The following is a 16511-nucleotide window of genomic DNA, read 5'->3' as shown; positions in this document are numbered from 1 at the left end:
ATAGTACAACTTATATTGATTGTGTTATCATTCTAATAAGTATTTTAGATAATTTTTGTTCTATGTTCAGATACTCCACTATAGTCATATATTTATAAAGTTACTCAACTGTTATCGTGCATATATAATTTTACTCTACTGTAGTCATTTATTAAGAGATGAACAATTGATGTTTAAGTGACTGCTAATGATTTATGGCTAATAATTTCCAAGTGTCAAATGATCAATAAAATACAAAAAGATACAACAAAGATATAGTGAGAGATGTGTGTATTTATGAAGATAATCGACTATAGTTGTATATATATGAAGATAATAAACTACAATCGTGTAATTATGAAGTTACCCGATTGTAGTCATGTACGTAACCCAGTTGTGAATGATTTTGAAAAATTAAATTTCGAGTTAAGGTAATTTGATAATTGTAGATGAAAAAAAGGCATATATGACAAATTTTGAAGTACAAGAGTGTATTTAGACAAATACTATATTTTTAGGGTATAGTGGGGACAAATTTCCATGTCGAAAGATATATCAACTTCTATTATTCTATCCTAACTACTTTCCCGAAAACTGAATCATATAGAGCCCATGGAGCTCGAATGCGGGAGCGCAGTAGTCCTATATGTAGCTCAATGACATGCATTGGGCTTAAATTAATCTTGGGCTTGCCCTTGTAACGGGCTATAGCCGGTTGTTATCATAAATCCAAGTAAACGTGTACGCACTTAAGCAACCCCATTGCATCCAGTTTCCCGGTCCCTCACAAAACCCTAGTACCCGTCCTTGCTATATAAGCACACGCATTTCATCTTGCTCGGTCCTAGCTCGCCTCTACAAACCCTAACAGCAGGGGGGAAAAAAAAAATACCGAAAGTACATTTGCTATCGGAAAAATGGCTGAAGGTCTCGTTCTCAAAGGAACCATGCGCGCCCACACCGACATGGTAACGGCGATCGCCACCCCAATCGACAACTCTGACATGATCGTGACGGCCTCGCGTGACAAGTCCATCATTGTCTGGCACCTCACTAAGGAGGAAAAGACCTACGGCGTTGCGCGCCGTCGTTTGACCGGCCACTCTCACTTCGTGCAGGACGTCGTCCTCTCCTCGGACGGCCAGTTCGCTCTCTCCGGCTCCTGGGACGGCGAGCTCCGCCTCTGGGATTTGGCCGAGGGCAAATCCGCCCGCAGGTTCGTCGGCCACACTAAGGACGTTCTCTCCGTCGCCTTCTCGATCGACAACCGTCAGATTGTATCGGCCTCTCGTGACCGTACGATCAAGTTGTGGAACACGCTCGGCGAGTGCAAGTACACGATTCAAGAGGGAGACGCTCACACTGAGTGGGTTTCTTGTGTTAGGTTCAGCCCCAACACGCTTCAGCCCACTATCGTTTCCGCCTCGTGGGACCGTACGGTCAAAGTGTGGAATTTGAGCAACTGCAAGCTTAGGGCTACTCTTGCCGGGCACACTGGATACGTGAACACCGTCGCAGTGTCGCCGGATGGTTCGTTGTGTGCCAGTGGAGGGAAAGATGGTGTGATTCTGTTGTGGGATTTGGCTGAGGGAAAAAGACTCTACTCGCTCGACGCTGGTGCTGTCATTCACGCGCTCTGCTTCAGTCCTAATAGGTATTGGTTGTGTGCGGCGACTGAGCAGAGTATAAAGATCTGGGATTTGGAGAGCAAGAGCATTGTCGAGGATCTTAAGGTTGATCTTAAGACCGAGGCCGAGAAATCTGAGGCCACCACCGCCACCACCACCATAAAAAAGAAGGTATAATTATACTTAACCAATGTATTTTTGTTTTGTTTATACCTTCATAGTTGAATTGCATTTCAACATATTGTCTTTTCTTTGTGGATTGTGTATATTTTGTTAAATAAATTGATACCTGGGAGAATGCAATATTGGCTGGTGGTTAAATGTTCGAAGAGAATATGGCATATTAATCTGAGTGTTCGTGATAAGCTAATCCTCGATGATTTTCTGTTGTCTGCCATATTTTTTTCGACATGGGAATGTGAAATTGTAGTTTGTGGTGTTTTGTTAGATGTTTGCATACCTTCATTGTTGGAAATGTATTTTGGGTTTTTGATCTGGTCTTTTGTGTTATTTATGTTATGTTTTGAAGCCAAACTTGTTAATTATGTAATAATAAATGTTCAGTAACTTAATTTTGTATAGCAATCTTTGTTTGAATTTTTACTTTTTGAGTGTTTGTGTAGGAAAATCAAACACTTTAAAGTTGTTCTAGGAAATTATTGCTGCCTTACATGTCTTACATGCCGTCTTTGGAATAATTTACTGTGTTATAGATCGTTGGTTTTATTAATATTTTAGTAGAAAGTTGCCATTTTCTGTGTATTTTGTTTCTTGACTTACTTTCAGAAGCTTTTTTGTTTGGAATGGTTGATCTGAAATGTTGATATTTGATGGTAGTTTTTGGAGATAAGCTCAACATTTTTTATCTGCATGAACAGTTAAGTATCATTATTTGCTTTCTAATTGTCTGTAATTCGATTTTGCAGAACATTTACTGCACAAGCTTGAACTGGAGTGCTGATGGAAGCACCTTGTTCAGTGGTTATACAGATGGTGTGATCAGAGTCTGGGGTATTGGCCGTTATTGAAAACTGCTTGAGTAATTGCAAACTGCTGTTCTTTTTCGATTACAAACTAGTTTCTCGACTTTGTAGGCAGTTTCAGACCTATTTAAGATTTAAGATTTTGTTCAAAATGTTTTTAAGGATATTTTGTTCTCTTTATTTGGATCTTATATGGCTTTGAGGCCTCTGCTGTTTTGGTTTGGCTTATTATTATTTTAGATGTGTTACATTACATCCGGTTTTGTTTAATTATAAACTGTAGTTTACTTCTTGTCAACCAAGTCGAGTCAATGGTCAGCAACCGCGTTTGGGACGATTTTGTGTTTACATCCTGCCGTGAATTTTCAGTTTCTATCACACACTGGATTTTTTTGTCCATTGAGTTATATAAATTGTGGCATTGTAAGCATATGTTAATTACGAACTCAAGGTCAATATCCGAATCCAGTCTATCTAAATAGTAAACATAAGCACAGGAACACAAACACCATGAACAACTTATTGAAGGCTTCACTGATTGGTTCGAATCGTAATTATCAGAAACCTATGGTAAGTCAAAGTTACAGAGGATTATGTTGTTCTGGGATTGGGGTTGGGGGTGAAAATGAAACGGCAGAGGCAGAGCCATGGAAACCAATGGTTTGCTGGTCGGCAAACTTGCTCAATTGACTCTTCTAACCTTCTTGGAGAGGTCAGCAAAAGTTGACAGATCATTACTTATTTATGGTTCTTTAAACTATACTTGGGCCCCAAACTTACCAATGTTGTCTTAAACTTGCTTCTGGTCTTGCCCACTAGGGAATTTCCAAAGGACATGGTCAGTTTCTCTCTTTCTTCACTCTCACTTTCTGTGCCCAAATTAATGGCTTCTTCTTTTTCTTTAATCGAATTGTTATACATTCATATGTGTACATGTAAATGTGTTTCTTTTGGGGGAATGGCGACTATACTACTGCACCATTTCTTTGTATGCTTCATTTGATTTTTACTTCTAATCTTGCGAACTGGACAGCCTAACTAGTCTCTTTTTTTTTTATTATTTTTTTGTTTTCTTGATTTACATCCTCAAGTTCATTGAAATCCACGGTCAATTTAGTTTTGTTGTGGAAATTCATGGTCGATGTTTTACTCATTTGGCCATTTCTTTTTTCTTTCTTTTGTTCAACTCTAACCCATCCACTATTTCTTCTGGTCCTAAATTTTATGACATCATTTCTATCTTAAGTGTGCGTTTGAAATTGAGGTGTTATAACTTTTAAGCTACAGTTGTTGTGGAAAAAAAAGTTATAACTATAAAATAAAAATTAATAATATATAGTAAATATAAATTTTAATTAATAATTTTGATAAAATTATTAAAGATACTATATATTATCTATTATACAAGTAAAAAATTATATCAATATAATTTTTAAATTACACCAACTAATATTTACTAAATATTTTACTGTTGTAGCTTTTAAGTTACAATTATCCAATCTCAATTTAAACGCACCCTATACACCTTCATGACTGCAATTATCGACCGTGTAAAAGCATACAGGTTGCAACTCTGGCCCCTAATGTTCCAGCAGTTATATGAGCTACATTTTGCAGTCGCAATGGCTGAGGCAGACCCTTGTTCACTTACAGTTCCTACTCAAAGCTCTTTTAACACGAAGATATCAGAAGCCAACAAAATACTTGTACACGTGTAGTCTCTCTTCCGCGGGAACCGTCCTTTCGAAGTCCACGTCACCAAAATAAGACGTCGTTATAAAAATCGCATTCTTTGACCCCGTTTCTGCATTTTACTTACAGGGTCGGGCTGTAATGCGGCGCTGCATGTCATGCAGCTGCCTTTATTATTTTTTTAATAATGCGGATGTAACCGGCCACCGATACCCTCCTTTTAATCGGTTAAAAAAAACTATCATACAGCTCCCTCGTTTTAGGAAATATTAAGATAATCAATTCATAACTAGTAAATTATCAAAGACCCCCTCAACTTTACACCAAAAAAATACTTCCTTTTTCTTTTGATTCATGGAAAATATAGTTAATATATTTAACTTATAACCTAAAAGAAACATAATTAAATAAAATTAATTGGACTAATATATTTAAATAAAAATAATTATATTATTTTTCTTAATATTACATTATAAATTTAATGATATTTAGCTTTAAAAAATGTAACTTATGTACTAATGAGAATACTATTTAAATATAATAAATGGAAATAATTATATATTAATTAAACAATTTTTAATTTATTAATTGCACTATTTTTAATATTATGTAATAAATGTAATGATATTTTGCTTACAAAACTATCAAAATAATTTTATCAACTTTTAATTACATTAGAATCCGAGTATCTAAACATATAACGAAATCGATTTATTTCTACATATTTAGAAGAAATCAATTCCAGGATCTCACAATACACATTCGGGGACTTGAATTCCTACCTACTAAAATGAGGACAATATTTATCCAACTATCAAATAATTATCATTCCAAACATCGTAGTTACCCCTCAAATGTTGTTGTTGTTATTATTAGTGGCCAATATTAGTATGTTTTATGTATACCCTCTAAAAAAAATATTCATATATTACAAAAATATAAAGCATCTAATATTTGATATTTTTAAATAAAACTCATAATCAATCTCTTGTGCAAATTAATCCATACTATCTTAAGTGAGATTAATTATTTTATTTAATCCTTTTTGCTATAATAATTTTTTTGTTAAGTATTAATCAAATTCATAATGATACATAACATGGATAATTACAATTTGAATGCAACTAATATTGAATAATGTTGTATTATGTTATACTTACAGTTATATAATTTAAGCATGACAATTATATTTCTAAATTAAATTAAATTATTTGAGTAACATTGCACTCACTATATGGGTACATGATTTGTCTACTAAATGATGTGCAAGTATTATAAAATATGTTCAATCTTACATTTATATCTATATTTTTTTGAAATTAAGTTAATTTATATCACAACTAAAAAATAAATAAATAATTTAAAAATATGAAAAATAGAAATTCATTTTCATAGTAAGCAGTATGTTTTACTAAATTTACTTTTAAAACATTTTATGCCATTGGGGAGAAATATAGTCTTTTAAATTCATTTTTATTTATACGTCTTAAGCTTGTTATAATCTTTGCCGCATGAAATATGTTTTCATTGTAATTCTTGCTAAATTTAATTTATATACTTTTATTCTAGTGGTAAAAGCAATTGAATTTGAATATAATTTTTTCAATTTAGTTTTTTTTAACTGATTAAGCATCATGTTATTGTATTACACATATATTTACAACTGTTATAATAACAAATTATTACACTGATATTTACAATTAGATATACAAACTGAGACTTATATTATTACATTTTAAATTCTATGAAATAAGTGCCCAGACAAATAACCTTTACGGAGGAGGAGTGTCTCCACTCCACTCGTATTTCGTAAGGGAGAAAAACTTTGTAAATAATCTCCATATAATTATGTTTAATTAAGGGAGTTTGAGTCTATGGGGACTCAAACTATTGCCCTCATAGTCATGTTTTACTTTAATGGTGTGTTTATTTCATGGAATGAGGAATGAGAATGAAGGAATAAGAATGAAACCTATATTTACTTGGCAAAATGTAATTTGGGAATAAGAATAAAATGTGTGGGTCCCACACAATTTAGGAATAAGGAATGAGAATCCCATTCCCGGGGGTTGTGAATGAAAATGAGGGAATGTGAATGAAATATATGTTTACTTTTGTATTCCTTTAATTTTTTCATATTTTCTAAATTACCCTCATTCAAATCACAATTAATTTTATTATTTTAATTTATCAAAATTTTTATTATTATTTTAAATGTCATTAATAATAATAATTATTATTATTAATAAATTTTATTAACTTTATTATTTTAGTTATTATTAATTATTTTTATTTTTATTATTAATATTATCATTATTAACAATAAAAATAATGATAAAAATAATAATAACTAAAATAATAAATTTAATAAAATTTAATAGTAATAATAATCTAATTTTCATTATCTAGATATAAAAATGATATTAATTAAAAAATAATAATAAATGTTAATAATGATAATATTAATTAAAATAATATTAACAATAATTAATAATAATTAAAATAATAAAGTTAATAAAATTTAATAATAATAATAATAATAAATGATAATATTAATAAAATAATAATAACAATAATTAATAATAGCTAAAATAATAAAGTCAATAAAATTTAATAATAAAAAATGTTAATAATGATAATATTATTAAAAATAATATTAACAATAATTAATAATAACTAAAATAATAAAGTTAATAAAATTTAATAATAATAATAATATTATTATTATTACTATTAAATTTTATTGACTTTATTATTTTGGTTATTATTAATTATTGTTAATATTATTTTTAATAATAATAATAATAGTAATAATAACAACAATAATGATAATATTGTTAATAATGATAAATTAATTATTAATACTATGGGTATTTTGGTAAATTAATTTTCATTCCCATTCCTCATTCCCATTTATTTTGTCAAGTAAATACATCAATGACATTTCAGCACATTCTCATTCCCATTTGTTTTTGCCGAGTAAACATTAAAATTTCATTCTCATTTCAGCTCATTCTCATTCTAGCTCATTCTCATTCCCAGCCCATTCCTATTCTACCACATTCTCATTCCATGACGTAAACGCACCATAAGGTCAATGGTTCACCACTGGGCTAAAGCCTAAGTGGCTAATTTAGCTTAATAACAACTAAATTTACTCCCATGGATTCAAACATCAACTATTTTGTTTTTAATTCAAATGATTTACAACTGCATTAATTAGTACCCACAACGTGATTATTAATATACTTACAAAGTAATATATCTCATCTATATTAAATTATCAATATATTTGTAGAAAATTAATTTTATATTAGCACAAAAGTTTAAAATAAATCTTTTTTATGTAAAATTTATACATAGAAAATTTTCATCTTGGCAGGTAAAACTACTGCCTCAATGAAAATATTATTTAGAAATTACAAATTTTTAGATTTTGAATGGTCACAACAAATTTATCCGTGGAAGTTTTGTCATACATCATCACTCTTTTGTTATCCTTTTTATTAATTTGAAAACTTTCACATTTTTTTCTAATTTCTACCGAAAATATAAATACTCACATTGTGACATTTTTGTTTTGGAAACCCTAGCCGCTCTTCTCAAATCGTCAAACACACTCACTCACGTCAAACCCTCACAAGCTAGCAAACAAGCAGTCATCACCGTCTTCATCCTATGCCCGTTACGGTCCTTTCCATCAACCACTAGTCGTCACCGCATCTCACTTTCTCTGTATGCAAATCCTAGACCTGCGAGCCGAATCAAGTGGTGGATTTCAATCAGAGGCCGTCGTTGACCGTTTGAAAGAGTCATTATCTCTTCCGCTGCCAAAGCACGGAGAAGGTTGGGGATCAAATTCATTAAAACCGATCGGGTATAACTTATAAAAAAAGAAGACAAAAACAGTGAAAGCCGAATCCCCAAACCTAATTCCCAAATTCCCAATTTTCTAAAGCCACAAACTCGAGGAATTCTTAGCCAAGCAAGTGGATTTTTAATTTCTCTATTTATAGGTGTAAAAATAAGAATTTTATTATTTGAAATTGTATTATTCTCTAACCATAATTAAAAACATGGGCAGGGATTGCAACAAGATGAAGAGCTACAAAAAGCCCAGAAAGAAACCAAAGCCAGGTAGGAAAACCTTTATTTATTTGTTTTTTGCTATATATGTAAATGCAAAATAAGTTATCAGTTCTCTATCTAGAGTGTGAACATAGCGAAGTTCGATGATTTATTTTATTTTTTAAAAATTATATGAACTATTTTTATATAGATTTTGGCACCAAGTAATATACTACAGTACATGCAGGCCAATGTAAATTTGAGTCATGAGCTTGTTTTTCCTGGCTTTAGTATGGGGCTAAGGGAGCATTGTTCTGTATAATCTATTTAATTCTATTTGGTAGAGCCAAGTGTTTAAAGCTGATGATGGAATGGAATCGACCTGAATTTTTTAAATCTTAACATTTGGATTTAAAATGAACTTTTGAAAACTTGCTAGTTCATAATTCTGAATATCGTTTCTTTTTTTGGCCAATGCGAAGTTGTGTCAGCTTGGTATTGTGGTTTTAAATCCTTTTATAAAAGATAATTGTTAAACGTTTGTTTGCCCCCCAAAAGATTTATTTACGAATCTTGTTATGTATTTTCCACAGAATTCTTCATGAGGGAAAGGAATGACGGAGACTATGAACCCAAAGGAAAACATAACGACCTTCAAAAGTAGTAGAAGGCATCCAAGATGTATCCAAAATCGAGCCAGAAAAAGAGTTTTCAGGTTTGAAGTTGTTTCCTTTGGTATTGTTTATCGTTGTAATTTATAATTGAATATTTTGAATTTGTTGTTTTAGTAAACCAAATATTTCATCATTTGTTGTTTTCAGTTCATTTTTGACAATATTTGCTCCAATACAAATCAGTGACCTGACCTGAATTAGAAATCCAAACCGCTTTATAACCCAAACCGACCCGAAAAACTACGAATCGAAACCAAACCACACTGACTTTGAAACCAAACCAAACTGAAATAACTTTTCAACCCCTTTGGGTTGAATTCTTGAACCCAAACTGGTTGTAATCTGAACTGAAAATTGAAAACACCAACAAAAAATTGAAATGCGCGACCCTATTCAAGACTATTGCAGTGTCCTATAAGGTGAGGTTGATTTCGAGCTCTCCTTGAAGGTATGATATGCAATCTGCTGTTTTTTTTTAATTCTACTGTCCTCTATCATTATTTGTAAACATGTTAAGATTTTGGTTTATGCTTATTGTTCTATAGTAAGCTCACCAATGTGCAGTTTCTGATACAAATGATAAAAGGGCTATTAATATTAGATGATGTTATTTGATGATTTATATTAATGCAATCAAGTTTGTTCTTGTTCATTGTAGATGTATTCTCCATTTATCTTCCAAAGATAACTTTGTCATTAAACTGAAATTGACATAAAGGTTGCATAGAACAAGTATGCTGATTTTTTTCCTATTGAAAATAAAACTTATTTGATCCTACCCAAGAAGTTAGGACATGCATTGGAAATTCTAAATATTATTTATTTTTCCCAACCTTGTTTTCTAATATCATTTATTTATTTATTATTATTTTCTTTTTTTGTATGTAGAGACTCTTGAAATATAGCAGCATTTGAAGTCTAGCTTTCAGAAGCTGTAAATTGATTTAGTTTTGTATTGGTTTTATTTGATGTAAAAAAATTTTAAAACATGTTTAGATGAATGGAAATTTTGATTTCCTTTACTTTTTAGAGCACTGGATAAATTAATAGTGCATTATAATTTCATTTACAAACAAATACCAATGAACCATTTAAAAAAAAAATTAAACACGCCTAGATCTTAATCATAAATGTTGTTACTATATCGTTATATTTTCATAATGCCATACATTAGTCATATTAAACATTGAAAAATTATTTTAATTAAGTCCTGAAAATTTGAAAAATTATTTACAAGAGGGTGATACTCGTTGAAACAAAAATGATGTTAACAAATTATAATTATTTAAGTGATAAATGAGCATAAATGTGAACAAAGGTCAAAATTTCAAATATAGATGATGAAACTCATGATCGAATCTCGCGAGGTGTTGAGTAATGATTTCAACCAAAAAATGATATTTCAACACTTAAAGTTTTGTAACTTGCAAAAATCAATTGCATAATCAAAATGTTAATGATATCTTAATAATCTAAAAGAGTGCAAAAATAGCGTAGGACATATGTACATTCTTATTATGTTTAATTATAAATCCCACAAGATATGATATTAATAATAATAACTGTAGTAATATCCAACAAGCACACAGAACAAAAAAAAATAGAGATGTTCAACTAAAATAGATTAACTAAGCTTTAATCTGGTAAATTAAAGTATTTTTGTAACTTAACTTATATCATCATAGCTTTAGAAGCATAGCAATTGCAATCCTTCTTACTTGTTATTTATTTATTTACCGTTGACGTTATGAAAAACTAAAGCAATTAATTTGAAAAGTAAAGAGAAAGATGAAAATAAATGCATAGATTTATTTTTAATATAATTAAACGCTATTAATTAAAATGATTACAATGAGAATAGATATGTATAAAAATTAAAAGCTCAAGTATACATACAATCAAATTCAAAAGATTGCATGAAGTAATGAAGATGAAAAAAAAGGACTTAGATTATGGACTCAAAATGTTGAAAATGATGAAGGGTTGCAATAAAAAAAATTCTTAGTATTATGTGGTAAATTGATATTTGTTAAAATAGTAAGGGGTCAACCATAATTTGCCTTATTGATATTATTGTTATTTTCAACAAGTAATTTATTATTAGTAAAAAAAGGACCTGAAACATGTACTGGTAGTGTTGGAATATAATAAAAATAATAGGAACATAAAACCATTATCAGAGTTTAACAAGAGTTGAGGAGCATAACTTAAAAGTTTGAAGAACTTAACAAAAATATGATAAAGTTTAATAATAAGTCAAGATCTAGAAAATGAACTTGAAATATCTAAGTAAAATGTTAGAAATCAATGAAAAGAGTTGGAATACAGAACCAAAAAGAAGTGGGAACAAGAGTAGAAGAAGTTAACCTAAAAGTTGAAATAACTTACCATGAATTTGATAAATTCAAACGCGAAGTAGGGATCTGAAATGTAAATTTGACATATTTACCCAAAATTTGAAATTTAATAAAAGGAGTAGAAATATTGAACCAAAAAGTGGTGAAAAAATAAGTTGGAACAACTTAGCGATAACTAGATAAAGTCTAACAGGATATAAAGATATAAAAAATAAACTTGAAATGTTAACCTAAAAATTTGGAATTTAATAAGAAGAGTGGAAATATAGAACAAATAACTGGTGGAAAAATAAATTGAAATAACTTACCAAGAATTTGATAAATTTTAACGGAAAGTAGGGATCTAAAAATTAAACTTGAAATTTCCAAACAAAAATTGGGAATTCAATAAAAAGCATAGGAATATAGAACCCAAAAGTGGTGGAAAAAAGAGTTGAAGAGGTTAACCTAAAATTCGGAAAGAGTTACCAAGAATATGATAAATCCAACAATAATTAGGGATAAAAAAATAAACTTGAAATATTCACAAAAAATACTTAAATTAAATTAAAAGAGTAGAAATATAGAACAAAAAAAATGGTGGAAATAAGAGTTGAGGAGTATAACCTAAAAGTTCGAAGAACTTAACAAGAATATGATAAAGTTTAACAATAAGTTGAGATCTATAAAATGAACTTGAAATATTTAACCAAAATATTAGAAATTAATTAAAAGAATTGGAATACAAAAACAAAAAGTAGTGAGAACAAGAGTGGAAGAAGTTACCCAAAAGTTGAAATAACTTAATAAGGATTTGATAAATTCCAACGCGAAGTAGGGATCTAAAAAGTAAATTTGACATATTTACCCAAAATTTGAAATTCAATAAAAAGAGCAGAAATATTGACCACAAAGTGGTGGAAAAATAAGTTGGAACAACTTAACGATAACTAGATAAAGTCTAACAGGATATAGAGATATAAAAAATAAACTTGAAATATCAACCTAAAAATTTAGAATTCAGTAAGAAGAGTGGAAATATAGAACGAATAACTGGTGGAAAATAAATTGAAACAACTTACTAAGAATTTGATAAATTTTAATTGAAAGTGGGAATCTATAAATTGAACTTAAAATTTCCAAACAAAATGTTGGAATTCAATAAAAAGAGTAGCAATATAGAACCAAAAAGTGGTGGAAAAAGAGTTGAAGAGGTTAACTTAAAATTCGGAAAGAGTTACAAAAAATATGATAAATCCAATAATAAGTAGGGATAAAAAAATAAACTTGAAACATTCACGAAAAATACTTAAATTAAATGAAAAGAGTAGAAATATAGAACAAAAAAAATGGTGGAAACAAGAGTTGGGGAGTATAACCTAAAAGTTCGAAGAACTTAGCAAGAATATGATAAAGTTTAACAATAAGTTGAGATCTATAAAATGAACTTGAAATATTTAACCAAAATATTATAAATCAATTAAAAGAATTGAAATAAAGAACCAAAAAGTAGTGGAAACAAGAGTAGAAGAAGTTAACCCAAAAGTTGAAATAACTTAACTAGATTTTGATAAATTTTAACAGAAAATAGAGATCTAAAAATTAAACTTGAAATTTCTAAACAAAATGTTGGAATTCAATAAAACGAGTAGGAATATAGAACCAAAAAGTGGTGGAAAAATAAATTGAAATAATTTACCAAAAACTAGATAAAGTTTAACAAATTGTAGAAATATAAAAATAAACTTGAAATATCTATCCAAAAAGCTGGAAGTTGATGAAAAGAGTGGAAATATAGAACCAAAAGCTAGTGGGAAAATGAGTTGAAACAACTTACAAAAATTTAGATAAATCATTACTAGAAATAAGAATTTGAAAAGTAAACTTAAAATATGCATTATAAATATTGGAATGTTACAAAATAAGTAGGAATATAACCATTTTGTGATATGTTATATTTTTTATACTATTTTTAAATTTTAAATTATTACAATCTTTTTCCTCATTTAATTAAAATTTTATTCTTTTTTTTTCATAATTTTTTCACATTAAAAATAAATAAAAATATAATTTTCATTATATTATCCGGTTAAAAACTGGTTGTACCGGTTGCATGCATGCGCTGTATGAGATACAGCGCTGCATGGTAGGTTGACTCTTGTCAGTCCTCCTTTTCTTTGTTTGCAGAGAGAGTATAGTTGGCAGAGCATGGACGTACGCGAATCAATCAGCAACCAAACCGACGTCGGTTTGTCTCTAACAAAGCACGTTGCCCTCACCGAAGCTAAAGACTCGAACCTCTTCCTCCCGCCTTCATCGACCCGCGAGTTACTGAGCCTGATCACTGCTGGATCCAAGGGCCCCACCCTCGACCAGTTGCTCTCTTTTCTCAAGTCCAAATCCGACGACCAACTCAACACCTTCGCCGCCGAACTCGTCGCAGTTGTTTTTGCCGACGGAAGCCCGAGCGGCGGGTCCCGCTTATCCGCAGCCAATGGTGTTCGGATTGATCAGTCACTTTCTCTCGGGAATACTTTCAAACAGATTGTGGACAATATCTACAAGGCTGCTTCTAATCAAGTCGATTTCCAAACCAAGGTAAAAATTCCCTATTAGGACACTACCGTTACTGATGAAGGTCTTAAATTTAATTGAAGTAGATGACATCGGCTATCAATTGTTTTAAGTTAGTACGTTGCGTTTTAGTAGATTGTGGATCATTATAAAGACATAATGTTAGTTTTAGCAATAAGCAATGGGATACCCTTAATTGCTTTTACGTCTCTACTAGTGATTGGACATGTATTCTGTTGTTTGCTGATACTTTATTCCGGACGAATGGTTGCAACCATCATGTCCTGTTGAAATGGAAATGAGTAGCTAGAAAATAAACTGTGCAAGGATCTGAGTAGCTAGAAAGCAATGTTGTAGCTTGTTTTATTGATCAAATTGGAGAATTGCTCATGACCATCTTCTTTGGCTTAGAAAATTTAGTTTGTACATTTAGCTTTCTTATGCATTTAGCTTGCGGCATGACCTTAGGCCAGTAGATTTTTCTAGCATGAAAGTTGTTTTGGGTCCTCAGTTTTTGCTCAATTTTCTTCAAAACTGAATTTAACTGATTGTGGTATGCATTGTTTGGAATTTGCCCTTATCATTGAACTTGGATATGAATACAATACTATTTATGGCCTAGTTTTATTTATTTATTTTGGAGCACATGATTCATAATTAATCTTGTCAGAATGGCGTTACAGAATCATGAATTTATGTAGGATAGAGTGAAATAGAGTGAATTTGTTAAAATTTCAACAGGTACCTTTTGAGCTTTGCTTTGCCGGTGCTTTACTTTGCTTGTAGTGTTCATTTAGTTGCCTGAATGATGTGCTACATGCTAGTTCCGCCTCGTTGTTTGGGCATTGGTATGACGAATGTGCTCATTTTCTGTTTTTTCTGTTGATGCCATATTTAAAAGGCTGCTGAAGTATATAGAGAAGTGAACATGTGGGCTGAGAAGGAGACCAATGGCCTTATTAAAGAAGTTCTTCCTCCTGGTTCAGTTGACATTTCAACCAAACTCATCTTTGCAAATGAACTGTACTTCAAAGGAGCTTGGAATGAAACATTTGATTCATCAAAGACAAAAGACTAAGACTTTCACCTTCTGAATGGAGGCTCCATTAAAGTGCCATTCATGACTAGCAAGAAGCGGCAGTTTGTGAGTGCTTTAATGGTTTCAAAGTTCTACGGCTTTCTTCCAAACAAGGTGAGGATCAGCGCCATTTCTCCATGTACTTTTTCCCTTCTAGATGGGAAAGATGGGCTGCCAATATTAGTAGAGAAGATGGGATCTGAATCTAGGTTCTTAGACCGCCATCTTCCATCCCAAAAAGTAGAAGTTGGTGAATTCATGATTCCTAAGTTTAAGGTTTCTTGTGGGATTGAAGTTTCCAATGCCCTTGAGGGACTAGGACTAGAATTGCCCTTTTTTGGTGAAGGAGTGGTGTGGCAGAGATGGTGGATTCCCCTGGGGGTAAGAACCTATATATTTCAAGTATCTTCCAGAAGTGCTTAATAGAAGTTAATGAAGGAGGAACAAAACCTGTAGCTACTTCTGTTGTTCGTGTAGCACTTATGTGTATGCCTCTTTATGATAAGATATATTTTGTGGCTAACCACCCATTCGTGTTCATTATAAGAGAAGACATGATTGGATTGGTGATGTTCATTGGTCATGTTCTCAATCCTCTTGCTGGTTGATTAATACTCTTAACGAAAAATGTGTAAGTATGTTGAATGTAACAGTTTTAAAACCTTAATAATATGATATACTGTAGATGTGCCGTAATGCGCGCTAATCTTTCAAAGAGCCCACGCCCTACAGTGGCTTATGTGATTGTTCTGTTTGGGGCCATGGCACTTAGTCTGAGTTGTGTGTTAATTCCGGTTAGTGCAAGTTGCCAACGTTTGTACTGTCAAGTTTACTAGAAATCAAAGATATTATGGTAGTCATTTAATAAGTAAATAATATTGTAATATGTGTATTTATTTTAAAAGATCATTATCTAAATGATTATTATATTAAATATAATTAAACATATCATTAATGCATTAATTGGTTGTATTACTTCACATGTATTAGAAATTTCTTCAAATTAAAAAAAAAATTATTTCTTTTGATAGCTCTGGCTCTAGTGACATGTACTTAATTAGTAATAAAAAAAAATCACAACAATAATATGCATGCAGGATGCAGCAGAGCCCTGCGCATCGCATGGCCTTGTAAGTGGCTGGCACGAAATTTTAAATTTCTCTCACAGTCCCTCTCCTTAACTATTTGAATACCGCATTTGACACCTGTTTTCTTCTAAATTTACATTAACACCATTGTTGACTGTTGAAAACTCTTACTTCATGGTTCATGCCATGATCATATCAAAGCTTTTTCTCAATAAAGGCTTTTCCAGTTAAAGGTAGTCAAGTGCCTGTCCGGAACTTTATATTATTGTGGATTAATTTACAAATTTATGATAAATATTTGTGTGAATATTGATTTCTGTAAAGTAAAAGCAATATTTATGTTAAAGGAATGCCACATCAATATTTATGTGGGTAAGTTTTAGGGACCTCCCTTGAGGTTTGGTGTATTGA

General features: G+C 31.1%; 1 protein-coding gene and 1 pseudogene across 1 annotated transcript; both read left to right on the top strand.

Annotated features, from left to right (window-relative positions):
* The first annotated feature begins 807 nt into the window (after positions 1-807).
* Positions 808-2843, top strand: LOC102610028 (guanine nucleotide-binding protein subunit beta-like protein). Its single transcript, XM_006490674.4, has 2 exons — positions 808-1778; positions 2534-2843. Exons 1-2 carry the CDS (start codon positions 897-899, stop codon positions 2633-2635), a joined length of 984 nt encoding a protein of 327 aa, XP_006490737.1. The 5' UTR covers positions 808-896; the 3' UTR covers positions 2636-2843.
* Positions 2844-13473: 10630 nt separating this feature from the next.
* LOC102610346 (serpin-ZX-like) lies at positions 13474-15729 on the top strand (annotated as a pseudogene).
* The last annotated feature ends 782 nt before the right edge of the window (positions 15730-16511 follow it).

Source organism: Citrus sinensis, chromosome 1 (genome assembly GCF_022201045.2).
Source record: "Citrus sinensis cultivar Valencia sweet orange chromosome 1, DVS_A1.0, whole genome shotgun sequence".
Lineage (NCBI taxonomy): Eukaryota > Viridiplantae > Streptophyta > Magnoliopsida > Sapindales > Rutaceae > Citrus > Citrus sinensis.
The sequence above is the reverse complement of the archived record's forward strand: the minus strand, read 5'-3'. Positions and strand labels throughout refer to the sequence as shown.

What these genes read in the sequence shown, in the direction of transcription:
- LOC102610028 (XM_006490674.4), top strand. Translation starts at nt 897, where the DNA reads ATGGCTGAAGGTCTCGTTCTCAAAGGAACCATGCGCGCCCACACCGAC. An exon ending in CCACCACCATAAAAAAGAAG is followed by an intron (nt 1,779 to 2,533) that starts GTATAATTATAC and finishes TCGATTTTGCAG; the next exon opens with AACATTTACTGCACAAGCTT.